Here is a 27,898-nt window from a genome sequence, read left to right on the forward strand (position 1 = left end):
GTTGGCCCCCCACTCTGGTGTCAAGGCTCCCCCACACCCTGGCATCAAGGCTCGGCCCACCAGCCTAGTGTCAAAGCTTGGCTTCCCATCCTGGTGTCAAGGCATGGCCCCCAACCCTAGTGTCAAAGCATTGCTCAGCCTCCTGCCCTGGTGTCAAGCACAGCCCCCCACCCTGGTGTCAAGGCTCGGCCACCTTTGACTCACATTATAATGCTACACAGAGTGGTGCCACGTAGGGATGCAGGATGTTGGATCTGCTCACCACCGGAGGAAGGAGGAGAAGAGGACATAAAATGTCACCAGACCAAAGTGATGGATGAGCTGGGCACGAACAGACATTAATTAGACACTCCTAGAAGAGGGGAGTGCTATGATATGCAAGGAAGGACGGGGCTGTGCTAGGAAATTGAAACTTTCTGGAGTCAATTCCCTAGTAAGACGAACATTGCAGGTCAATAAAAAATCCTCTATGGAAAAGAAAAGCAAGAAATGTAACTACGTGAGTTCTCTGTGCTGTTAGCTGCAATTTTCTAAGTTGGTGACAGGGTCTCTTGAAGGGCGGTGGTCACATTTCGCCTGGTGTCAAGGCGATGGCAAAGAAAAGGAGGTCACATGACGAGTCCTTGGTGTTTACATCACTCTCCCTTTACCAACCAGTCACCTGATTCTCCATCACATCGGAGTTCTTCTTTAAACCTGATCCGCACATCCAATAAAATGTAGAAGGATGGGGACAGAATTGTTTTATTTTCTGGCACTAAGAAACACGCCGCTTGTAAATTGCAGGACGAGGAGAATAAAGTATAACAAATCCAATCTCATCAGACGTGACTTCACTGACTACGGTGGAGTTAGCGGTAATTGCCAACCCGCATCCATAATCCTCTATAAGAGCAGCACAAGAACACCAGTGTGACCGCATGAGCCCGGGTAGGTGACATGCCCGCACGCCCGTCTCGTATCTGTGTATGCTTCTAGACTTGTTCTGCTGGATTATATTACACGCATTAAAATAGACCCTAAGGCCTCATTCACACGAGAAACGGCCAGCACGTACAGCTCCGTGCTGCGTGCACGGCCGTGTCGCTCAGCTCCCGGGAAGGACAGGTGCTGCGTGTGATTAGTACACAGCCCCTGTCCTTCTCTATGGGACTATGCGGCCGCCCAACGATCACCTCAAGGGCAGGTCCGTACAGGTCGGGGTGTCCCGGCTCGGACGCAGACTGTGCCGTTTCTCCTGTGAATGAGACCTAAGTAGCTTTACATGTTCGCATAAATAAATTCCTGACATGTCACAATACACAGCAACAGTATCACTGTTCAGAAAAAAGGTTCATGAGCTCATGACCAATGACTTTGCCTAGGCCATGATGATGTCATCAGTCTGCTGCAGGCAGGAGGAAGCATTTCCTCAGTAGCGGCAATTGCAGAAGAAAGGTACATGTACCTTATTTTTGCGATACACGACGCGCAGCGGTTTTACCGTGTACAGAAGCACGGGTGGAATCGTGGCGGGAAACCGTGCGCTCTGGGGTGCCATTAGAAAATAATGGCACCCACAGCGCGATCGGTTCACACCTTGGCGACTCCTGACTCCGCGCCAAGCCGCACCTCACCGCGATTGCCTCGCGGTGAGGTGCATCTCAGTCCGGAACATAGATGGTGACCCTGGATGATGCCTGATCAAAGATGGCTCCCTCCTTATTGCCGGTGGGTACTTTAAGCTCAGTGAGAGGTCATATCTACCTGGAGGTGTTACGCTGACACATTGCTGAGCACGCACTGAACATGAAGATATTTTTATAGCTTAACTCTGTGCTATTCTTTCTTTCTTCTAAGAGTTGGCAGTCTAAAAATAAAATACTGTATACGGGTTGGCAAAGAGGAACTTTCCGCAGTGTCACACAGGAGGAAGTGGTTACCCTGACCGGAGTGTCAACCCGACAGGAAGATAAATCATGGCCCTTGCGGTACATGCCCTATATGTATTATGTACAGGAACAGCGCCATACTGAAAAAAAACCATAATACTATAAAGCTGAACTCTGGAATGACCAAATATTGTCCTCATACAAGAGTCATGTGTATTCTTCCTTGAATCTCGGTGAGCTTTGTGTATTTCTTCCAGATCTGTGCAGTAATCCAGTTTTTGAGACTTGGAGCTTCCTGTAATAAAGACCGGTCATTGCTGCTCTCTCTTCTTGTGCAGGGTGACTGGTCTTGTCTCCGCCCCCTCCTGTAGCCCATAGTCGGTGGAGCCTGCTTGGCCTGTCCTGCAGCTCTGCACAGGTCAGGTACAGCACAGTGATGACGTCACAGCCACTTATACAAGGTAATATCTGGGCTTGCAAAGGCATTTGATGCACACAAAGTGGATTTATATCCCGTTTGGCTATTGAAGAATATATTTAAATAAAATGTTTTGTGTCTGGAGTTCAGCTTTAACATCAACAAGCTGAAAATAATCTCTTCTCTCTGTCACTCTGCTCTCTCTTCCTATCAGAATGCTTCATGTCAGCACATTACCTGATTGGCTGCTTCTTCCACTCACCTTCCAGCCTTGCTGTACAGGGAATGCAACCGACTGATACCGGGTCAAAGTCAGGCACTTATACTGCTTGTATTTTGAAAACTTTATTTAATTTAACTAGTAACCTCACTGGTTGCCAGGAGCTGGGTGGGATGCCAGCCAGAGCATCCCAGGTTGCTAAGAGCTGGGTGGGGAGGTATGTAAGCCACTTACACATCTCCCTGCCCGGCTCTTAGCAACCTGGGATGCTCTGGGGGTACGGCTGGCACACTGCAAACATTGTGCAGCAGAGCGGCCATGCTTTTTGCCTGCCAACCCCCCCACAAGATGCCACCTGAGACAACAGCTGCTTCATTATAGGTAAGGCCCTGGCCAGAACGCAGCACAGAACCATATAACCAGAGGCTGCAGTTCTGGGCTGTACTGTGAAACGCCTGCTGAATACAAATGCAATGCAAAAAAAAGTCAAACATTGTAATGTTTAGTAAACCCTGTAGACTTTCTGAGCATATAACAGCTACAGTGATCCCTGATTTGCATGAGCATTCATCGCCCTGAGGTTCTCCACAGCGCAGAATCTCTTATTTTTGTGCTGATTTTAGAGCAGTGAAAAAAGTAACAATCATGCGTTTTGACTATTGATAAAAATACCGCTTCTGCCCCAAAGCAAGACTTCAGCTGTCGTTTTATATTTCTCACGCTGGCACCCCGCAGCCTCTGACGGAAATCGGTAAGAGATTCGTTGGTGTTATCAGGAGTCCGCACCCTGCAATTCCTTCAAGTGCTCGACAATAACAGGTGCCGCTTAACAATTACCGCGCATTGCCCGACTCGCGTCCGTCTGACTCTTTTATTTCCTAAGTAATGCACATAAATAGACGGTTGGAGCCCTGGAAAGCCATTTGGTGAAATGGAGGCGAATACGATGCAATACAGCAACCGTTAGAGCGTGTTAACCGAAGGCGGGTTTTTTTTTTTTTTTAAATCAACTCCCAATGCCGCGTACTAAAATACCCCAGGAAAGTGTCTACCGAAAAATAAATACTCTCCTGTTGCCCGCACCGCTGAACACTGACTCACAGCTGCAGGAAACTGACATTCCGGAAATGGCGATCTCATGTGACCCCAGTGCCAGTGGCGTATCCAGGGCTACATGCACTAGGCGCCACCAGAAGAGAGGAGCACCGCTCCATGGGTCTGTAAAAAGGTCGCCAACCCACAGCTGTTTTCCCCTCTTGCAGGCATCCCACCGACCTCCTGGCAACCAGTGACGTCAATGGTTGCCAGGAGCAGGGTGGGATGCCATAGGCAAATTTAATAGTAGAAACGTCCCTGCTCATTGCACTCACTGGCTCCTCCCACTGACCTCCACATCATTAGAGGAGATGGTAGGGAATGCAGGGCTGAGGTCATAGGACACCGGACTACAAAACGCTGTCCTTATGTGAGGCGCAGCAGTGTGAGAGTCCTTCATATCCAATTTGTATAAGGGGCGGTAACAAGACCAGTGGGCCTGTTCATGGAGCGAGAGCAGCAGTGACTGGTCTTCATTCCTAGAAGCCACGGCCCTGCCAATTTAAGAGAAATTTTTAGTCTACACTCACACTAATGCATTAGCATTTTCATACATGTTTGAAAGAGGAACTTCAGGAATTTAAAACAAATAACCATTCCAGTGAGGCTACCCCCGTACTGCAAGGGTTAACTGCTCATTTTGGTCTAGAGGCTGGATTAAAGAAGATCTACTTACCTGATCCTGTGTCCCACCGGGCTGCTAGAGTGGTCCCCACAGACTCTTCTTCCCTGGACTCCAGCAGTCTAAGGACCTGTGACGTCTAAGACTAGGTCCATTGACTTGCATTAGGCGTGAGGGCCTTTCCACAGCCAGAGCAAGGTAGAGATGTGCCTGCTGCAGCAACGAGGATCAGGTGAGCATATCTCATGAATGCCGGACCCTAGACCAAACCAAGCAGTTGCCACTGCCAGGCAGGGTTAGCCCCACTGCAAGGGTTAATGTTTAAAATAACTGGATTTTCTCTTTAATGTGTTTTAGTTGCACGGTTTAATGCATTTTCCATACGTTGTTATGCATTTTTTTACCAATGTACGTAATAAAGTATAGGTTGCTAGGGGGGACTAGGGTGTGGGGGCTTGTTATCATGCACTAAAACGTGTGAAAATGCATGTTGCATGCACTTCAATTGAAGTCTATGGGGCTAAATGTGCACCGAAAACATATGACAGCATGGCAGAAATGACAGGTCCTCTTTAAGGAGACATCAGGGTTCTAGTAGGCCTCTAATATCACCAGTGGACCCCATTAAAGGTGATCAAGCTCAGAGCGCTGTGACAGCTTTGTACGTGGAAGTGATGAAATCCTTGTCGCTTCAGGGTTCATTCACCAGAGGGGAACGGATCTTCGCAGACCTTCCTCCACTCTATCTGACGACACTCGCCATGCTGCAGGGACTGCACGAGGGGTAGCAGAGCCCAGATGGGAGCGTATTCAAAAACTCTAGCTACCAAACACCGTTTATAAATGGCACTGGTAGACAGGTGGTTAAAGGGACACGCATGGGGAAAAGTGCGGGTAATGCCAAAAGTAACTGAACACACGTTTTTGTTTTTAATTTTGCCTCGACACAACCTCTAATGTTCTATACATTAGGGGTGCCGATCTGCAGCTCTCATTGTCTCTGCGACACGTCTGCTCTCTTAGTTACCGTGACAAGACTCGTAATGATTCGCCACCTTCTCCCCGGCTTCTGCGGAGCCGGATAATGGAAAAGTAAATTGCCCAATTTTGCAGAATGCTAAACGTTGTGTGCCAGATTTGTTTCCACATGTTCAGTGGAAGGATGAGCGGAGATCAGCACTGCAGCCTACATACTTTATTCACGCTCACTCGGATATTTCCTTTGTTGGTTGACAGACCGCCAGCATCCTTGCGTGCATGGGCTTTAAAAAGGGGGTGCTCCTGAGACCTGGAGGGAGCTGACCAAATGGTGTGTCCAATACAAACTCCTGAATATGAAAAAGAAGACTTGTTGTACTCCTTACCGGAAATCCCCGTATTCGGGGAAGGGTGCTTGGAATGACTGCGGATGGCGCCGCCAGTAGCAAATTGTATAAGAGAAACGTCACCAGCACACCAAATTCCTTGAAGGAATCAATCGTAGATTTATTGAAGACTCATGTCAAATACACAAGCGCTTTTGAGGCAACGCAGGGTCCCTTCATCAGGCATAGCAATGACAAAATTGTAAAACAGTGAGGGTTTAACCACCTTTCTGGATCTGAGTGGGCGTTTTTAAACGTCCGCTCATTCACGGCCACTCGCACGCGTCGCTGAAGGGAAGGCCGGAGGTCAGATAGAAGACTGAAGGGAAGGACGGAGGTCAGATAGAAGACTGAAGGGAAGGACGGAGTTTAGAAAGACTTCATGACTGGTTGTGAGCATCTCACTCGTGTGAGCGTCTTGTCTAAGGGAAGATCATGGTTGGACTATGGAACTGGCAAACCATGAAGACAAAGACTTGGAAGAGGGCAGACGCCTACAGCATTGAATGAAGGGACTGATGAACAGATGGGTCATAGTTAGCTGGATGGATGGGTCGTCTCAAAGTTATTCCTCCCACCTCACAACCACACAGATAAAGCAGGGAGGGATTGCAGATGGAATCATTCGGTGATCAGAACACTCATTGGATTTTAAAAAGCAACTTCTTGTGACGAGGGAAACCAATTAGAGAGCCATTAAAGTGTCATGCCACCCAAAAGCGTTATTTTACAAGCAGGTGAAGCCAACCAGCCCCTGTAATCCCAATCGCTAAAATCGCACTATAACCCGTCAGTTTTGTTTTTTTTTTGCCATTGGGGAGATTTTCCTTCACTTCCTGTCCAATAGCCAAAACGGGAAGTGAGAGGAAATCCCTACAAAGTGATGGAATCCCCTGGTGGTCACCAGAACTAGTGTCCCCACTGGAAGATTTCCCATCTATTCCTGTTCTGGTGACAACTCATAATATGGGATTTTCTTTCACTTTCAGTGATAACGTTCAGCAGGACGAACAGGGGGGGTGAACCCCCTCAACGTGGACACAGACAGCAATAAAAACCCAACAGGTGTTCTGATCCCTCTCACACTCCATTCAAAACTAAAAGGAGTTGTGGCTTCAGTCGCACTTAAACATGGAAATGTAATTCTAAATGTTTTTAAATCAGCAGCTTTCTTAAAAATAATCCTGCGAGGAGGTCTTTATCTGTAACAAAATAAGTCAAGGCAACTGGACTTGCAGTATTTTTCTTGAAGACGTTTCACTGGTCATCCGACCAGCTTTCTCAATTCAGAATGACTTGTACAAAAAATTATCTGGGAATAAATATGGGGAATGTTGCTCCAATCCACACAATCTGGTAATCGCAGCCAGAACGGGGTCAGAGATCTCACGGAGGTAAGGTGCTGATTGCATTTGCATAATTGCAGCTAGCAGGTAATATTAACTTGAATGAGGTGTTAAAACAGCATTGTATGTGGCAGACAATAGATGTCTCAAATGTTTTGTTTATTGTCATGTGACAGTTTTTCTAGAACAATACAGAGTAATGATTTCAGGACAGTGGAGGAGCGCCAGAGCCAGGTCCCAGCAGCAACCACTGCAACCCTGGTAGTTCTCATGAAAATGCCAAGTATCGGCACTGGCATCGGCACTGGCATCGGCACTGGTATCTGGACATCCCAATCTCTGACCCCGTGCTGGTTGCGATTACCAGATTATGTGGATTGGAGCAACATTCACCCAATCTGCCTGCTCTGATGAGTCTAATTTCTGCTGTGACATTCAGATGGTAGGGTCAGAATTTGGTGTCCACAGCACAAAAGCATGGATCCATCCTGCATTGTATCAATGATTCAGGCTGGTGGTGTAAGGGTGTGGGGGGATATTTTCTTGGCACACTTTGGGCCCCTTAGTACCAACTGGGCATTGGTTAAATGGCACAGTCTGAATATTGTTGCTGACTATGTCTATCCATTTATTTTTAGCAATGTCACAAAGTTAAAACTGTTTTCTTGAACATGACAATGAGTTCTCTATACTCAAATGTCTTCCGCAGTCACCAGATCTCAATCCCATAGAGCACCTTTGAGATGTGTTAAAACGGGAGATTCTCATCATGGATGTGCAGCCGACAAATCTGCAGCAACTGTGTGATGCTATCATGTCACCATGTGGACCAAACTCTTTGTTTGCAGCATCTTGTTGAATCTGTGCCATGAAGCATTAAGGCAGTTCTGAAGACTAAAGCGGGTCCAGCCTGGTACTAGCAAGGTGTGCCTAATAAAGTGCCCAGAGAGTGTACCTAAGAGAGCAAGTGGAGAAGAACAGCTGGAGGCTGAAGGTACAGTACCAACATTTTACTGCGCATTTTAGGTGACAGGTACACTTTAAAAGTAGAAGTATCCGCTAATTCCTAAATAACTAGGGATGCACCGATACCGGCTTTTCGGTATCAAGTACGAGTACCGCTATTCTATTTTTCGTTACTCGACAAACCCGAAAACTGATACCGGAAGAAGCGTGTAATGACTCGCTGCCTGGCTTCGTGATACTGGAAGCTCAGGTATGGGAGCATTTGGGGCGAGTACGAGTACTCGCCCAAATACTCGGCACCGATACTAGTATTGGTATCGGTTCATCCCTGCAGATAAACATTAACATGTCCATGTAATTCCAAAACGTTTATAAATCTACAGGTTTCATTACAATAATTCCTGGTGATCCTTGCAAGTTCACTTCCTGTTACAGGGTGACAACGCTTCATCCCTATCTGCCAGTTGTGCTCCCGCGTTGTAGTGGAAGTCCTGCAAAGAGGCTGCAGAAGATCAGCATCACTAAGATGCAAGAAAGGAATAAAAAAGGTGAAAACCATTTTGTATAACAAAAAACAAACAAATAAAACAATGGCACTAATGTATGATACAAAGTCATTGATTTGATTCTACATAAATGGAGCGTTCCCGAAACTCAGAGGCACTTCTTTTCCTGCAGTAAAAACAGGTCCCTGAGCCGTCCCTGCTCCCAGCACCTTGCCTCCTGGGAAATTTAAAACAGATATCGTTCGCGAGCAGCGGGGGAAAAAAAAAGAGAGCAGTTCCAGCAGCTGCTCTCCTCCACCCCGAGAGATGAACTATTAAATGTTTCTTTTTATATATTAAGCTGTTTCATGTGACCAAACGCAGAATATAATAATCACCGCAATGAACCCGGCCTGTAATGAGCACAAACAAAGCCCCATCTGTTTGTTTTCAGCAAGAAGCTTAATAGCCGCATTCCGTTCTTCCATGTCCACCCATTTCATTTTCGAGGTGAAATCGGGAAAAAAATGGCGGGTTTGGATTATTTTATTTTTTTATGATGAATTCAAGAATTTGGTTGGATTTGACGCAGAACTCTGGGCAAATCAAATCTTAACCCTTGCAGTGAGGCTACCCATGCAATGCAAGAGTTAAGTGTTAGTTTTGTCTAGGGAGCTGAAATAACAAAGTCATACTCACCTGAACCGCGATCCCGGCTGCTAAGGCGCTTCCTCCAGGCTGTCTCCTCCTCTTTCGCTTCAGTGATGGTATGTACATGAGTGTCCTCATGTCCAATGCACTGTATAGGACATGATGACTCACAGGACCTTAGACCGCTGGAGCGTAGGGGGAGCGAGGCTGAAGGCACCAGTCTACGAGCATGCCGGGATCGCGGTTCGGGTGAGTATAACTTTGTTACTTTAGCTCCTTAGACAAAACAAGCGCTTAAAGTGACATTAAAGTCAAAGTTTTTTTCCCCCCTTCCCAATCCTGTTGTAGGGACTTACCTTAAATGATGTATCTTAGTCCCATCATCTTCTTCTTTACTGTGCTTTTCGGCTGTCCCTCCAGTGATGGTGCGGGTCTCCGATCCAGTTGAGAATAGTTGACAACTATTCTCATTATAGATTATCATCGATTAATTGATTAGTTGGTTGCAGCCCTAGATGCTTTCCATGAATGCGCATCAAAGCATGCGGTTTTTACTGACTTTGGCACACGTTCACCGAACGCCTAGGTGTAAATGGAGACTAAAGGAGCTTCCTTCTGTGTTGAGGAAGGGGTGTTTTCTGGGTTCAGAGGAGCTCAGGTTTGGACCAGGGGTAGTCCGAACCTGAGCGCATCCCTACCTGCCCCCCCCCCTCCCCCGCTGTTCTGGAACTACAGGTCTCATGAGGCATTGCAAGTCTGTGACAGCCACAGAAGACCTGAGTGCCGAGGTTGCCTACCCCTGCTTTAAACCCAGATCTTCACAAAACTTTGGCGCACGAAGCCGCCCGATTCAATGTATCCAGGTTTAGCTAAATACCACAGATGGGGCTTTGCGGAGTTCCTCCATAGACAGCTGCGTCACAGGCGTAGAGGTGTTAAACAAACCAAACCAGACTCTGAACCTGGACTGTTAGAATGTTTGGTCTAGAAAAGTGCAGATAAGCAAAACAAAAATGAAGTCTTGGCGCTACACCAGGATCAATACAATGCATGCTGCAAAAAAAAGACTTTCAACTGCGTTTGAAGAACTGCGGGGCAAAACGTATCCGAAACAAACAGTGGCGCGGAAAAAGATCAATTACGATATCAGCAGCAGGAGAATTTCTTCCCCCCGACCCCCCAATGAAAAGCAATTCCGCCCGGCTATTAAAGATAAGACACGACCAGAATGTGAGCCTGTTTTCATTCATAGAGAATGCTGTACACGAGTCCAGGAAACGCTGCAACTGTGCTACAGTCGGATAGAGAAGAAGTACGCACACCATTAAAAATTACATATACGCTGCAGGCTGCCACTAGCAGCAACACAGCTGTTTTTGTTTTTTTCTGAATCCTCCTGGTTTTATTACATTTTGATCTCGCCAGTAAACTGAGTGACAACGCTGTGAAATCGCACAGCAGTGTTGTCACCCTCTAGACAGGGTAGACTTAGGACCTCTTTGGTGTGATGCAATGACATTTATTTTGAATGCCGTCTTGCTTACAGACACGCGTTACAGCACACAGTAACGCACAGTCATGCTTTGTAGTGTGCTGCACACGCACCTTTTTTGGTGCATTAGGCCGCCCATTGAAATAAAGGGGCAGGAGGCTGTCACCAGAACCAGAACAGGAAGTGATTGTAAATCTCAATAATGGGGTCACCAGCAGCAATGCCACCTTTCCCTCTAGATTTAATCCCCAATCATATTTGAGCTGAGCACCTTTTGGGGTTTTTTCAGCATTTTTTGGGGTGTCTCTGCTCTGCAGTCATTTTAGGCATAAACATTATATTTTTTGCAAATACAAAATTAGCTGCTGGCCAAAAGAAAGCATAAAACATGCGTTACGCACATTTCTCGAGCATTTTCCAGGCACTCCCATTGAAATCTATTGAGGCCGAAATGCGTGCTTCTGCGCCAAAAGAAGCTCAACTACATTTTTGAGCTACAGGTGTCTTGTGCAAGTGAAAAATGCGCCGCCGTGAACAGGGGTCACTGAAAACGTTGGGATTTCTCCTGATGAGCGTCATAAAGCTTAGGCATTCGAGCTACAAAATGCTCAGGGGTGAATGAGGCCCGACGCTTGCGAATGGGGCCGATCACAGGATTCCTCTGTGAGACTCGTGCGATCAGCTGCGGGCGGGAGGCGCCGTACAATACAATGGCAGGTGCCACCGCCTGCAGTTACTTGCATGTAATTGCCATACTAGGATACTATGTTTTCTGCCTCCTGGGCCTTTCCAGCTGTTGTGGAGCTGCAAGTACTTCCAGCAAGAAAGACGCAAGATGAAATGCCGTCTGTGAGCCCGCACCGTTGCACTCCAACGCTGCGTTCCTGCGGAGCGCGTATAAAAGTGACATGCAGGTGAGTGGCAGCCAGGCCGTGGATTATCAGCATGGAAACACTTAGCGGCACTTATCACCTAGAAATGACAGTTAAGTGCTTAGAAAGTCGCACAGATTGCCTAAAAGCTCCCAGCGTTCTGACTGTGCTTTCTAGTTATGGCGTTTTTCACTTCTCCTAATTAGGCTGTAGGCTGACTGACTGGAGGAAGCGTTTGGTGGCGGAAACTCGGAGCCGAGCATAGCGCAGGGAGGCGTTTGTAAAAGGGGACCTGTCACCGGCAAAACTTTTTCAAGGTAATAGCAGGAACATGTTAAACGTATTCGTATACAGACCTTTAATACATGTACCTTTCCTAATATCTTTATAACACAGAAAGTACAGAAAAATACCGATTGATTTGTCAGAAATCCAGCAAGCACCTAATGTCCAGTCTGGGCTGACAACAAAGTGCCTCTGTTTCACTGAAATCCCAACCAGCGTTGTCAGCCAGGTCTGCTGGACTACAGAAATCCACCAATGCCTCAACCCTCTCTGTCCTTATCCACATGTACACATTGATTTCTTTCCTATCACAAGATTGCTGCTGCCTTGACTCCCCAAGAGCCTGCCCACACTGCGTGTAGTTATAAGGCTCTCGGGAGATGTAGTTCTGGGGGTGTGCTTGCACCTGCACAGCTTAAGCTTGCTCTGCTGAAGAGCAACTGCTACCTGAACAATCTTCTGCATCTGATACTTCTGAGAGTGTCCCCGTTCTTCTATTTGGACTACAAGATAGTAGCAATAAATCGGCCAGTGAGGGAACCACAGTGCTCAGTGGGGGATCAGGCGTCCAGCACACACAAAAGTGAGTCGAATGCAGAATAGTCAATGTAGGGAGCAAAGATTGGCAGGACAGGTAAGTATTAGCTACTTGTATGTTCTTTTGCGACCTTAGTCTTCATTGCAGACCATGTGCAGCATTGGAGCCTTTCAATTCATTGGTTTGAGCTGTCCATGGGACCTTGACTTCTGCCCAAGTCAGGATTAAGACCCGCCCTAGTCATGCAACTGTCCAAAACCACAGCCTCTACTGCCCACCCAAGCTCTGGCACTGGATAGCTGAATGACAGCGGAGGGGCGTAAACTCAACTTGGTCATAGTTTAAGCCCTATATGAAGCCTTGGCCAAGGGCCCATGGAGGCCTCACAGAGACACTGGTTTCAGGACTAGACCAGGGACATACAGGCATCACAAAGCTCCTACACCTTGAGGCTGGTGTCACCTTAGAAGTGCTTTAGACATAGTTATGGTCACTTTCAGTATCAGCAGAGTGGCAAATGTCGTGCCTTCTGGAGTCCAATGAAGGTCTCCTTTGTCAGGGTATCTGAAAGAAGAGCTGTCTGCATTGACCAGGATAAACACTCATGATGGTTCTTCAACATCTGGCTAAAAGACGCAACTAACCGTTTCCTATGCACAACAGGAACAGACTTAGTTAGATTTTACCCCAATTTCTGTCAAGGTGACACCAGGACAAGAAATAGGAGGGTGCAGGTGTCACCATGAATGGTATAAAACCCTTACAGATGTTCTAACCTCTCCCCAAACTATCAAATAAATGAAGTTTTGTTGTTCTTTATGTTCCTATCTTATAGATGTCCCAACACTTCCTGTCCTTGGGACAGCCATCATCTGGGCAGGTAAATCAACGAGGACCTGACAGGGGTCTTATCCCTTACAACCTCTGTACAAAGAGAAAAGTTTGGGCTGTTTTGTGTGAGGCGTAGACAGCAAAAATGTTCAAACCCACCCCGCTCTGACTTCTGATGGATGTGTGTCGCAGGGCAATGTGCTGCAACGCAATAACGTGTGCTGCCAAAAAATGGCATTACTCAGTTTCCAGATGGTAACAACAGTGGACCACACCTGCATAATGTGCGTCGCAATGGCCACTAGTAGTCTTGAATAGGTGACAACAACTGGGAGACAAGGACAGAACATTGTCACTCTGTAACGGGACATACTGTACCTGGTCTCCACGTCAGGATCACTATGGATTATTTTAATTAGGTGAAAAGCAAAAAATATAGAATATAACTTTTTAAAATAATATAAATAATATAATATAAATAAGAGATCAATACATTTCTGCAACAGGAAACTACATGCAGGTGAGTGGCAGTTTTATTAAAACTAGATCTCCTTGTGGTTGTCGCCTGGTGGCCCTTTAAAGGGGTTCTAACGCTGAGAGTTGGAGGTGGGCTTCGCTATCATGTGATCACTGTGATTGGCAGTCACATGATCAGGAGCCTTTTGCACCAGCTTCCCTTCCTGACGGTGACAGCTCAGTCACTGCGCTAGTAAGCGTGTTCAAAGCACAGAACAGCAGGTGGCTGCCTTATTGACACACTCTCTTTGGCGTAACAAATATATGCGTCCCCCCCAGCAGGTGGACGCATATATTTGTTACGCCAGTGGTAAAATGTTAATAAGGCAGAGCAAGGTGCAATTACGTGTAGCAACCAGACCTCAGTTTGCCGTAGTCATAGCAGATAAAACAGAGAGCTGCTGCTCAGATGGCACGGCGTACAGCAATTTGCCTTATTGAATAGGCCTAAACATGTCGCTGGAATGCTCAGTACGTCAAGAAATATCAGAACATTACCATAAACACAAAGCTCTTTTGCTAGCTGAGGAGAATGGATTGGATCCACAACTAATTTGTTTATAAACACGCAGAACATAATGCAAAGTAGGGTCTGGTTGGATGTTCGGGTGAACAGCTGGGTCACATGAGACGGCGCACAGTCCAATTTGTGTATGAAAATGTTTGCTAAGGGTTTTCCACAGCAACCCCAAAGGAATGTTTGTTTCAACTTCTTAAAGGATCAGTCCACCCTTGGTTTGTGGTAGATGCTAAGAAGGTAAACAATCTTATATTTTCTCTGGGGTTTTTTTGTATGTTTAATCTTATGACTATATTGGTAATATCCATTTGCCAGGCTCCTGAGTCTGTACACCTTCTGTTCCTGGGTCTGTACACCTGCTGTGTACATTATGAGGGGCTCCCACCATCCCTGTGCTGAGTTCCTAGATTTGTACACCTGCTGAGCCCATTACGAGGGCCTCCCACCATCCCTGTGCTGAGTTCCTAGATTTGCACACCTGCTGTGCCCATTACAAGGGCATCGCACCATCCCTGTGCTGAGTTCCTGGGTTTATACACCTGCTGTGCCCATTATAATGGCCTCCCACCATCCCAGTACTGAGCTTCTGGGTCTGTACACCTGCTGCGCCCATTATGAGGGGTTCCTACCATCCATGTGCTGAGTGCTCGGGTTTGTACATAAGCTGTGCGCATTACAAGGGCCTCCCACCATCCCTGTTGTGAGTTCCTGGGCTTGTACACCTGTTGTGCCCATTATAAAGACCTCCCAACATACCTGTACTGAGTTCCCGGGTCTGTACACCTGTTGTGTCCATTACGAGGTGCCCCTACCACCATGTGCTGAGTTTTAGGGTGTGTATACCTGCTGTGCCCATTATGGCTCCATCCCTGCTGGGTTATTTTATGGGATAGAGAATGCAATAGGAGGATCTGGAACACACAATGGGTGGAGACAACCAAAACTCCCAGGTGGACAGAAACAGAGCCGGGAATTATAGCAGGGAGATCTCAGATTTGGAGTATCCAACATCATACAATTCCAGGAGCTGATTTATCCAACCAGCCTTCATCTTCAGCTAAAACATCACTCTTGACTCGATTGACCCTTTAATGACTCTCCAGCATCAATCCATGTCCTAATTACCCCAGTTCCAATCCTAGGCAGAACACTATCTGCATGTTCTCGATGTGCTTGTGTGGGTTTCCTCTTGGTACTCCAGTTTCCTCCCACACTCCAAAGACATGCTGGAAGGTTAATAGGCTTCTGTCTAAATCAGCCCTGTATGTGAGGTAGGGACCTAAAGGTGCCCATACACTGTGCGATTGTCGCACGATAATCGCGGGAAATCCCGCGATCGTACGATAATCGCAAAGTGTATGGCAGACGTGCGACCGTTTTTACTGTACGGTCGCACGTCTTTTGTCTAAGGAGCATGTTCGAAAACCAGCCTAAAATCGTACCATTTTCGGCTGGTTTGTGGCATGCTCGGGAGACAAATGCCGAACGGGCCGGTGTGCGCACGCGCACACTGCCCGTTCAGCATTGCGGACATCAGAAACCCGCCGCTCAGCGGGGCGGGCTTGCGATGATCGCAAGTACGATCTGCCTGTCCAAGATGGGCAGATCGTACGTTTTTTTAATTACTTTACAACCATCGCAAGACTAATGTCTTGCGATGGTTGTAAAGTGTATGGCCACCTTTATAGTGTAAGCTCCTTGAGTGGGTGGACTGATGTCAATGTGCAGTAGATAAAGCACTGAATAAAAATTCACCACTATATAGATACCAGTAATAAAAAAATATGGCACTGCATAGGAAAGGCACATGTCCCACTTTGCCCATTCAGGACAAGAAACAGTGTATTAAAGGCTTCATTTGGGGGAATCCAACAAGTTTGCTATAATCCCCCTCCAGCAGCATATCCTTACCTTTACCTTCATTCCCCGGCTGCTCATTGCCAAAGGAAATAGCTGGTACTTCCAGGAATTAAGACCATGTGACAGGGGAGTCCAAACCCCATAGAGATTGCTGAGAGCAATGTAACTATTGGTATATTTAATAGACCAAAGGGGACCAAATAGGAGAAGTCCATTGCTGGGGTTTCCATACATATAATATAATGCCCTACATGGGCCCTACATGGGCAAAACACAGATAAGCTTTAAAGTTTATCTGTAGGAAAATCCTTTTTTTTAGACAGGGTGGGGAAGGAGATGTTATTGCTGTCTGTGTCCCCATTTGGGAGATTCAGCCCTCTATTTGTACTGGTGACTAATGCCACCAAGATAGAAAGTGGGGGGGAATCCGAAATTCGAGAAAATTCTAGGGAAATCTTCCAGTGGGGACACTTGTATTGGGGACAACTGTCTAAGAATAGGATTCTGCTCACTATGGGACCCAACAAGCCGCACCCACTACAGAATCCCTGCAGAAAACTACAGGAGGGGGCGGAGACAAGACCAGTCACCCTGTACATGGAGAGACAAGAGAAGTGACTGGTCTTTATTACAGGAAGCTCCTTCACAGAGGCAAAGTTTCATGCTGCATTACAGCACAGATACAGAAAAAATACACAAGCCACATCAAGATTCAAGGAAGAATACACATGATTCCTGGATTTAAACAATATTTGCTAACCCCTGAGTTTATCTATTAGGAAAATGAGAATCTATTGAAACGCTACCCGCTTTAAGGCGCTTTCAAGGAAAAATGGCTTGTTTTTGAGCCGCTTCTGATTTGCTTTTTTATTGGCTTGCACACTGATTTTTATAGAGGAAAATAAATCAAGACCTGGAGCCAAGCAAATGCAGCAATAAATGTCAACGCTGCTTTATAAGAGCTGAATCAAATACAAACAGCGCATTCCAAATCCTCCAAAACCGCTTCACAAATACAAGTCAGAAGCAAGATAATGCACTCAGACACAAAACGTAAATCACACAAACAGGCTACGTTACTTTCTTCTCCTCCAATGATTAATTTGAAGCTCAACACATGACACCAATGAATATAAGTATCTGAGCCCACCCCTTCCCCTTGCTTATGGTGCTTTCACAGAGCAGAGCATGGTAAGCTGCATGACATCACACAAGCAGATTTTTTTTCTCTGGTACAACCCTAATAGCGATGATTTACTGAGAATAAATGGTCCAACCTGGAAACAAACACGGATGGTCAAAATAAAAATAAAAAACATGTGATGCACATCTCTGCATTACATGTGCATTTGCCTGTTAATCCTGTCAGAAAATAAGTGAGCTCTTCATTTTTTGTGGTGAGCTGACAACACTGCCTCTACTGAACTGAGATCCCAAGCAGTGTTGTCAGCCCTGCCCAGTTCTCCCCTGCTGGACAACAGAACACGTTCCCGTTTACCTTATCTTCATAATCTTCCATCCCAATCAGGGGAGAACCAGGAAGGCTGACAACACTGCTTGGGATTTTATTGTAGTGGACGCAGCATCCTCAGCTCACTACAGGAAGGAGGAGTTCAATGTTTTTCCAGTGAGCTCCTAACTTCCTTTAGCGAGCTGAAGATGCTGCCTCGACTGCACTAAAATCCCAAGAAGTGTTGTCAGCCCTGCCTGGTTCTTCCCTGATGGACTACAGACGATGATGCAGATAAGGGTCATTTTTTGTAACCCTGACCCTTTACAGCATTCTTAAAGAGCCAGAACATGGAAATTGTGAACATGTATTGCAGAGATGTAGTCATTATTGGGTTTTTGCCCAAACATACACCTAAAGCTCCTGAAATTTCATTGACAGGTAGCCTGACGTGACACTAGAAATTGAGCAGTTGAACATGCATTGCAGAAATGTAGTCATTGTTGAGTTTTTTGTCCAAACATACACTTTAAACTCTTGAAATTTCATTGACAGGTAGCCTGACGTGACACTAGAAATTGGGCTGTTAGTGGAAAAATCACAGAGGTGCAGCAACCCCTTCCCTTAATGGCTGTTTGTCCCATGCTTTCCTAGAACATGGCAGAATCTCGCTCGCTGGAGTGCAGAAGCCAGAGGAAAAGGTAGAGATCTTGTTGCTGGTGAGTTGACCCCAGTGGTAGGATTGCTCATGTAACACAGCCCTCACTTTGAAATCACACGGGCTTCAACACTTGTTTCCAACATCTGCTAAGCATCTCATCTGGGGGGTCTGAAAGGGCGTACAATTTCACATTCACTGGACAATGCATCATGGCGCTCTGAACCATTTGGGTCACAATCAAAGGCTTCATGTAGCAGGGTCTAGTGTTGACAGTAAGGACAAAGCTGAACTTGCAAAACACGGGCAATGAATGATCTTCTGCATTCCATGGCCAAATGAATATAGCCTCAGAGGCCCAAGGAGGTCAAGAAAAATGTGTTTGCTTGCAGTTTTTACAAAATGAGATTATATCATGTGACCAATTCAGACACAACAAGCCCTGCCAGCTCATACTGTATAAATAAGTAGCTTACCTTTATCAGCGATTTACTAAATTTAATCTTTCTCTGAGTTGGAACCTCATCTTCTTCTGGTAATCCAGGGATCTCATAATATTCCATGTCTGGCTCGTATGACTTATTTTCATCACTGTCATCATCGTCCCCAGGTTCTGTCTCCTCCCACTCTGCATTATACCGCGAACGCACTCTGTAAACATTATAGCTGGAGTGATCATATGATTGGACAGTGGACAAACTATTCAAGTCGCTGGTAATGCTTGTGCCAACGTCAAGGGACACCGGAGCAGGGGAGGCTTGGCTAGCAGCCTCATTTGTTTCCAAGGCCGTCGGTGATTCTACCGATTTAGTCCTTTCGAAAGCGTTTGTGAAGCTTTCTGACAAATTGCTTTGTTGTACCGTAGGATCGCCTTTTTTCACGTGTCTATTGCGAGGTCCATCATCAGTTCCATCCGCGACATCATTCTTCAGGGTTATGTGGTCGTTTGACGTACTGCAACCAATGCTTTCTCTTTGTACCTCTTTGATTGAGATATGGCCGTCTTCTCTCATCATTTCCCTGTTCATCTGATGAGTAATATCAGTGTCTGTGTCAGTTTCCCTTGATGGCGACCAAGAATTTGCATCAGTTGAATGCCCATAACCATCAAAACTGGTAACTGGGGAGGTTACGATGTTCATCGGGTAATGTCCAGTCACTGAATAACCTTCATCGTTCTCATTTTTCTCCAGATTATTGGAATCATTGTTCTCAAAAACTGCACTAAGTTGGCTCACAGTTGGCGACAAGGCCTCGGTCCTCGAGCTAAGACTGTCCAGAGAATCGGTGCTCCCCCTGTTTGACTTACTTCCGCGCCCTTCGTCGAAAAGTTCACTAGATCTCTGTCTCTCCTTCCTCGAAGAATAGCGGCCACAGTGCCCGGAGTCATTAGCACTGTATTCGAACATCTTCCGGGTTTCTGTAAACTTGGAATAGGAAGGTCCATCCAAAGTGTCAAAGCGGCTAATCCGTTCCGAAATAGCAGTCTTGAGCTTCGCGTCCGCTACGTCCTTCTTTTCCGAAACGTCCCTGGGTTTGGCTTTCCTTTGGGGAGACGATGCCGTGCTTTTGGACTTTCTAATCTCCACTCCATTGTTTTCACCTGGCTCCATGCCCATCTGCATGAACAAGTTTTTGATCCTGTTGACGTTGGACCCATAACGGCGTCCCCGGGTCTGCTGCGTTTGGGGCACATCACCATCCTGTTTCGACTTTTCCTCTCCGTCAGCTTTTGGTTTATCGAAGGTGCTCTTGATCGCCTGAAACTCAGTCCTATAGGCATTCCTGTGGGGCGAGGCACTCCGTAGGGTCGAACGCTCGACTTGCGCTTCTGTTTTCATCATGTTCATTTCAGCATGAGAGCACAATGTACATGGTGACTAAGAAGGCAGCTTCCTCAAAGTTGTGTAGTCATCTGGATTCTTCTTGAGGAACGGTTGAAATATTGCTGTTGTTACATGTCTCTTGTCGAATTATACTTTCAAGTAAATCTTCGAGGCAGGCTGTGGCAGAGACAAAAAAAAAAAAAGAGATGTTTACCAAGGTTATTATAGCGTTGGGTTGCTGATTTTCTAATTACAGCATATCTGTGGCCTTATGTGTTTTGTTCTATAAAACACAAGAGAAACATACTTCAAAAACAACATATTATTTCCTTGTTAAATGAAGCGTTTGAAGGCCAAAGCTAGGACAGCCGCTATAAAAGCAGCTCACTATACCTGGGCCATAAACTATATATTACAAAGCTCAAAGTACTTATGGACTCGTCTTTCTGACATGACGTTTCGCACAGTAAAAAGATCAGACATGTTTTTTCATGACCAGGGAAACAGATTTCAGGAAGCGTATACTGGACATGGCCGAGATGTTTTAGGGCCCATTTACACCACATCATCTCCAGACCAGATCAGATTGTTTCTGGACCCAAAATGCATCCTAATGTATCCCTATGCTATTTCTAGCCTCTGTTCACACCAGCGCAGTCCGTACCAGACCAGACCAGAAAAATACTGCACGTCTCATTTTGTCTGGACTGGAATGCACTGGAACTGCGGGCAGGTTCACACCATTTTCCTGACCAGATCTGGTCCAGAAAATGGTGTGAACCTGCCCTTAATATCTGCTTTTCAAAAATTCAGGACCAAACTGTAATAATTTCCTGGTTTAGGTTGGAAAATAATTTCATCCTCTATCCATGTAAATGACACAGTTGAAGTGGAAAGGTCAGGAGACCAGGGGATGAAGTCAAAGTGAGCGCATACTTTCACCATAAATGAATCAATTCAAATGTCATATGTATGAGCAATGGTAACCTCCATGTTTCCCCAAGGTTTACTTTAAAGTGTATCTAAGACCAACTTTTTTTTTCTTAATTTTGTATAAAGTGAGATTTGTATTGTTAAAGGGTACCTATGGCTATCTATCTATCTATCTATCTATCTATCTATCTATCTGTCTGTCTGTCTGTCTGTCTGTCTATCTAAAAATAAACATGTATTTCTATACTGAATATCCGCAAGTTCTATCTCCCTCCTAATAACCATTTCAATCCATAAGATTGTAAATTTACTTATTGAAGATGCCAGTTGGATATACTTCCTAAAGGCGCTGACACAATTCCACTAAGCCCTGTGAATACGCACCTCCTCGTGTCACAACTCTCGCAGAGCCTACATTCTGAACTACAACTCAACATATGAACAATGTAACATTATCATTGCTTGTTGAAAGCAATGAATGTTGAGATATGCAGTCTTGAGAAATTGAGATTGCATCACATCTAGCAGCAGCGAAAGAGACCCAAAGTAGACTGGGAATCCAGAAAGTTGTTGAAAGTGGGCAGGCGCAAGGCAGCACTCACTACATAAAGGGATTTTTCAAAAACAACTCTAGTATCTATTCCAATGACAGTGCTGATATTATCACAGGATAGTGTAGGCTTTGACTTTAGAATTCCTTTAAAGGTGTGGGAGAAATGTAGGATCCTGGATATTTTGTGCTATATGATTTTGGAATTGGTCAAGAAGATTTCTTGTTAGGTAGCTCTCCATGGAGAGGTCGGAACGTAACTTGGGTACAAACTGATGTGCAAGGAGGAAAGTGCCAAACCTGTTTTGTAGTCCAAAACATTTTTTTTTTTGAAATCGCATCCAATAACATACAATGCGTTTCACAGGTTCAAAGAAAGAGTCTTCCTTTATCAGGGCTATGAAAAACAGTATTTCCTTGTTTTGGAAGGAATTTCCTTACTTCACACTCACTGGTTTCAAGGGAGTTTACCGTTCTAGGGCTGGCTCACACCAGCTAGGTTGGGCTGCATTGGGCAGCGTTGACCATCACAGTCCCAGCACAAGAAAAAGGCACTTTACCTATATTTTTTTGGTTCCAGTTCACACCAATGCGTTGCATTAGTTCTTGCTATGACAGAATGTAGGACATGTTGCATTCTTGCGCAGCACATTCCAACAGGCTGTAATGTATCGCAACGCCCAACAGCGCATGAGAATTACATACAGCTCAGGAAAAAAGCAAGCACTGCGATGCATTTTAACAATAAATAGAATTGCGCAACAGCACGCATTATAACGTACATCAGTGTATTCATGAACCCTTACAGGTCTATTTATAAATCTTCCGCCCAGCCATATGCTAGATGGAGCCAAGGAGCATAGGGAATTGCTGTGCTCTTTGGCTCCATCTTCTGGCCATAATGCTATGCAAAAGTCATTCGCCCAGCGTATAGAAGGGTGGAAGATTTATCAATAGACTCTTTATTATAAAGTATCCTTTATAATAGGGATACAGGTGTATTCTGTAAAAATAATGAAAAAGGAAAAGTGTCCGAATGGCAAGCAATCACGTTCTTCCTTTCCTATATTTACTAGAAATGCAACAGCTGAATTCTGATTGGTTGTTGTGGGTAGAAATTTTTACCTTCACACATATGTCCTGTAACACTGCTATATGGGTGTGATCACTTCAAGTGAAAGGTTAAACAATGGAAAGCAGCTTTGCTATGGTGATAGAAGGCCTCAAAGCATCAATAGGAGTTACTGGTTCTTTGAACACTGATGCTTTTTAATGAAGTCACATTTAGCCGAAGGGCTAAATGCACCTTAGAGGCTAACTACGTCTTTTTCTCTCCCAGCCTAACAATAAAACTACAGAACTCTCACGTGTCACTGCTGTGAATTAACACATGCTCAAACCTAGAGTACATACATAACTGATGTCGTTGTTTACAGACTTATTTAACACAGGGTTTAATTTGTGAAAAAATGGTTCAATATGGACAGTTGTTTTTTTTAATGATGCTGTACTTTTTTTTATTTTATTCTGCGCTTGCACCCTTAGGCCCATGTCACAATAGCACTCCTGTCTCTTATCGCAACTCTGCTTCCTCCCTTCTTGTCTGAAATGCTAGAGCAGCGGTTCTCAATTTTTTTCAGTCATGGCACCCTTTAAAATATGCAAAATCTCAAGGCACACCAATCTAAAATGTAAAAAACGACAGGTGGCCCCTCCAAAATCCACACAAGAACCTTAGTCCTCAGTCCCCCTTAGCATCAGATTCCTCAGTCCCCATCCCTTCACATCAGAGTCCTCAATCCCTCTTCAAATAAGAGTCCTCAGCCCCACTTTGCATCAGTCCTCAGTCCCCCTCAGTTACCCCCTTAGCATCAGAGTTCTTAGCCCCTCTTCACAACAGAGTCCTCAGTCCCCTCTTCACATTAGAGTCTCCCAAGTACATCAGGGTCCTCAGTCCCCCCAGTACATCAGAGTTCTCAGTCCCCCTTTGATATCAGAGTCCTACCATTACATCAGAAGACACAGCTGTGGCAGCATGGCAGAGGCGAACTTTTGTCTTTTCTGAATGGGTCCCACCCTCCACTTTACTAGCGGCAAACCTGCCTGCACCATGGAAATGTATGACACCGCCTAAAAATTCCAAGGCACCCCTGAGGAAGCCAGAAGGCACCTTTGTTGAGAAAGGCTGCACTAGAAAATCATACTTTCCAGCAAGGGCACATCTTTGAAGTGACACCTCACTGGTTTGGCCAGAAAAAGAGTGCGCCGTAGGAGCAGGAACAGGTCCGTCTTGCTTTTTCAGCGATCCTGTAAGTTGCCACCTTCAGGAGTATTGCTGGTGTGACATGGTTGATTTCAAGGGACCATGGATGGGGCAAAGTGCTTCACTGCAGCTCAATGTACCCCCAAAAAACTACTGGCTCATCGCAATGATTTTCCTCTTAGCTCCTTTTTTGTGGAAAAACTCTTGTCTACAGAGCTCAATTGCTCAAGCTGGAATTTGAACCCAAGTAAAAGACAAAACAGCACGGCACATGAGGAGGAACAAATCAAGTCAGCTCTCATCTCGACTTTAAAAATCTGCTCCTTTTGGCTTTGCCTGCATAAAATCCCTTACATGCATTGGTTGACAAGAGCAAAGCTGAAAGCATAAACGTATTGGGTGTAAACTTTTACCACCATTTTGGGAAAAAAACAGCATTCATAATGTGCATGAGTATGTACATTCACCCTACGGTGCCTACAGTCACAGGCAATTCCAGCAATCCAACGAACTTCTCATTAAATAAATGCTGCTGGCTAACAAAAATCACATACCAGTGCCTTGCTGGCATCGTGACAGCTGGATGGTTTATGGGCTCTGTTGGGGCCAATCCCGGAGTCAGCCAAAGAGGATTTCCAGCAAAATCTGGAAAAATCTCCTGCAAACAATTTCCGATAATTCTCTTTTTTCCAATTCGCTTGATGATATCAGGCTCCAAATGTAACACTGAACGACTCTGGAGGGTTTGTTTCAAATGGGCCCAATGAAGCACATTTGTTTTGTGAATAAGCAGATGTCTGAGGCCATGTCAGGAGCCAGGTCAACAAAACGCCTAAAATAAATGAGACCCTTCACCTGACTTTTTTGAGTCTTTTGCTTTGTTGGAAGCCACCATAATGCCTGGCTCCATATAACCAGCAGCTGGCCAAAAAAAATAATTGCTGAAAGCTATGGTTTTTGTTTTCCTCTCATAGTGTAGTGAAGCCTGAAGGTACCCAAATAGAACTCCTATGATGAGGAGCATCTTGAGTTAGGAGTGTTACGCAGGAAAGATTTGGTTCCAAACTTTAGATGAAAGCGGTAAATAATACACAGCCAACACATTTTGGGGGATTTGGACGCTTTTAGTGGTAATGTCAGGTGTTGCCATGGAACCATTGTTGGAGCCCGCTAAACTCAGGAGCTAAATCTTAAAAATGCGTTAAAGTACCTACAAAAATGTATCTTATTTTTGTATCACTCGGCTGTAGACCCTCAAATCATCTCTGAATTGGTGCTGACACTGTCCTTCCTTCTGGAGGGGGGGCTACTTTTGTTCCCCATGGTCCCTGTGTCTGTTGCAAAGTAGTCGCCGCTCCAAGCTCACTCCCATGATGGGCTACAATCTCACTAAGGCTGGGTTCGCACCGTTTTTGCGCATTTGTACACATGTTAACAGCATTCGGTTATTTGCGCGTTTGTGCACATTTGTATGCGCGTTTTAACGCGCGTACATGAAGACGTGCATTTTGATTGGCAGCTCATAAACCATTGTGGGCAGTGGAAGAACGCGCGTATAAACGCACAAAAACGCCCATGAAAATGTACAACATGCTTCTGTTGTGCGTTTTTGGGCATTTCCAATTAAGGCTATGGGGAGGAAAAGCACTTTTAACTGCCCAAAGAAACTCCTGTATATTTTTGGGCGTTTGGTGTTTTTCTGCTAGGCGTCTTTCTGCTCAGGTGTGAACCAGGGCCATTGAAAATCATGGGATTTCTTGTGTTGGGCCGTTAAAAGCGCCTTTTCGAACTGCTCAAAAACTCCTAGGTGTGAACCAGGGCTTATAGTTGACTCATTTGTATTGAGATTGTAGTACATCACAGGAGTGAGCTTCTGGAGCGGTGACTACTTTACAACACACACAGGAACCATGGGGAACAAAAGTAGCCCCCCTCCAGAAGGAAGGACAGTGTCAGCACCAATTCAGAGATGACTTGAGAACCAAATCTTTTCCTGCATATGACTCATCACTAGACACTTCCGCTCAGGATTCACACGAAGTCCCAACGACTATCCATCAGGGAACCCGAAGCCAGAACCCTACAGTTTGACAAATACCGACCCTGAAAATGCAATTTTTTTCACTTCGATAAGTTGACAGCAGAAGATGTCTGCAGACATCCTTCCACCCTTCATAATGGCATACAATTGAATGCTTGGTGGAGTTTATGTGACAGCCGAGCAATGAATCGCAGTTCAACGATGTCTATGTACAACCATTCTCTTCAGCCCATGGGCACCCTTAGGGCTCAGTGACACTAGATGCAGTGCGTTCTGGCCCGATTTTGGCCAGAACTCACTGCCTCGTATTAAGGCCGACTCACTTTTTAGTGGGGCAGGAGGGGGCGTGGCGGGCCCTTCAAGTGAATGGCGCCGTAGCCACGCCCTCCAGCCGCAATACGATCCGCCGCACGGGATCGCAAGGCACATTGTGCCTGCGGTCCGGTCCTGTGCGATCAAAATAGTGCTTGCAGCATTTTAATCGCACCGCACAGGATCGGACCGCAGGCACAATGAGGGGAATTTATCAATACTGGAGCAGACAGAATCTGGAGCAGTTGCCCATGGCAACCAATCAGCATCCACCTTTCATTTTCAAACCTTAACTGAACAAACTGAAGAGAGAAGCTAATTGGTTGCCATAGGCAACTGCTCCAGGTTTGATAAATTCCCCCCAATGTGCCTTGCGATCCCGTGCAGCGGATCGCATTGCAGCCGGAGGGTGTGGCTACGGCACCATTCACTTGAATGGCCCTCCATGCCCCCTCCTGCCCCACTAAAAAGTGAGCCGACCGCAATGCGAGGCAGTGCGTTCTGGCCAAAATCAGGCCGGAACGCACTGCATCTAGTGTGACTGAGCCAAAGAGATCTTCACCCAAACAGATAAATGCAAAATTGAAATGCATATACATTAATTGTTTTCTCCTGAAAAAAGATTTTGTCCAATTCTGAGCAGCCAGCTGCGTAACTTACTCATTCTGCCACACTGCACAGCCAGGAAACTCACACTACTACTTCCTGGTTCGCCTTACTGCTTCTTCAATCACCTTCCTTCTCATTGGACAGAAGTAACGACTTTGCTTTAATGTCCACTGAGCTGGCTGGAGGAGGAGAGGTGACAAGGGCAACTGAATTGCGGAACCAGCAAATGAGTGTGTCACCTGCCTGGCTGATGTGTTTAATTCACAAAGCTGGCTGCACAGAATTACCAAAATCAGCAGGTAAAATAATTCCCATATATGTATTTGTGTACACCAGGGTTAGGCAACCTTGGCACTCCAGCTGGTGGGGAATTATAAGTCCCATGAGGCATTGCAAGCCTCTGACAGCCCTAAGCAGGGCTCCTAGTGTCAGAAGCATGATGGGATTTTTGCTTTTATTGCAGCTGTAGTGCCAAGGTTGCCTTCTCCTGGGGTACACATTTATTAACACAGCCAGGTTAAAAAGGGCAGATACAGCTTCTGTAATGAGGACGAAATACTGGGCAGCAACTTTCTTCCTGCCACTGCAGCACAAATGCATTGGCAGACCCATTTACAAGAAAAGAAAACAAATATTCACATGCTTCTTGAGAGATTTGCAACCCGCTGGAAAATCTTTATGAAACATATATTAGGAAAGACAAAAACAGTTGTCTCAGGGGCCAGGTCACAATCATTTACCCCACTTGGCTACATTTGCTATGGCCCAAATTCTTGAAGCTGGCACCCCGTGTATAAACTGTAATGACAGAATTGAGAGGAAAACGTCTTACAAGATTTCAGGTATAATGTGGCTAGGAAGAAGACTTATCCCGCCACCCCAGTAATCTTTGCTGTCCTAGGCCACAGCCTGTCCTTTCCACAAACCCATGTCCTCTAAGACTATCCTACATGTACCTGTAACTTCATTTCTTCCATTGTTTGTGTTCAGTGACTAGGGAATTGTGAAACTCAACCCCACAATCAATAATTCTGAAGACTTAGCAACCAGAGAAGGTTTAAAAAAAAAAAAGAAGAAATACGTGTTTAATGCCGAAGTGATATTACACCACGATGGAGCCGAGGCTCACATGCCCAGGAGGAAGGCTAATTGAATGAAGCACTAAAATGCAGACATGATCAGTTCCCATGCTGAGATTCTGCGCGCTGCTCCTGCACTGCATGGAGGACAGAGTTCCCAGCACCGCGCGCCACCAATAATCTTTACCTTTTACCTGGCAAGAGATAAATGATAACCGGCTCAGT

At 45.6% G+C, this 27,898-nt stretch overlaps 1 protein-coding gene across 1 annotated transcript in view; it reads right to left on the reverse strand.

The window, feature by feature from the left end:
- The window catches only part of PPP1R9A (protein phosphatase 1 regulatory subunit 9A), a 155,074-nt gene that overhangs the window by 125,766 nt on the left and 1,410 nt on the right, over nt 1-27,898 (reverse strand). The window contains exon 2 of the mRNA XM_018560770.1: nt 18,537-20,063. Coding sequence (XP_018416272.1) covers nt 18,537-19,910 — 1,374 coding nt within the window. The 5' untranslated portion in view covers nt 19,911-20,063. The remainder of the gene's footprint in view (nt 1-18,536; nt 20,064-27,898) is intronic.

The sequence above is a fragment of the Nanorana parkeri genome, unplaced genomic scaffold (genome assembly GCF_000935625.1).
Source record: "Nanorana parkeri isolate BGI_ZX_2015 unplaced genomic scaffold, ASM93562v1 scaffold477, whole genome shotgun sequence".
Classification (NCBI taxonomy): domain Eukaryota; kingdom Metazoa; phylum Chordata; class Amphibia; order Anura; family Dicroglossidae; genus Nanorana; species Nanorana parkeri.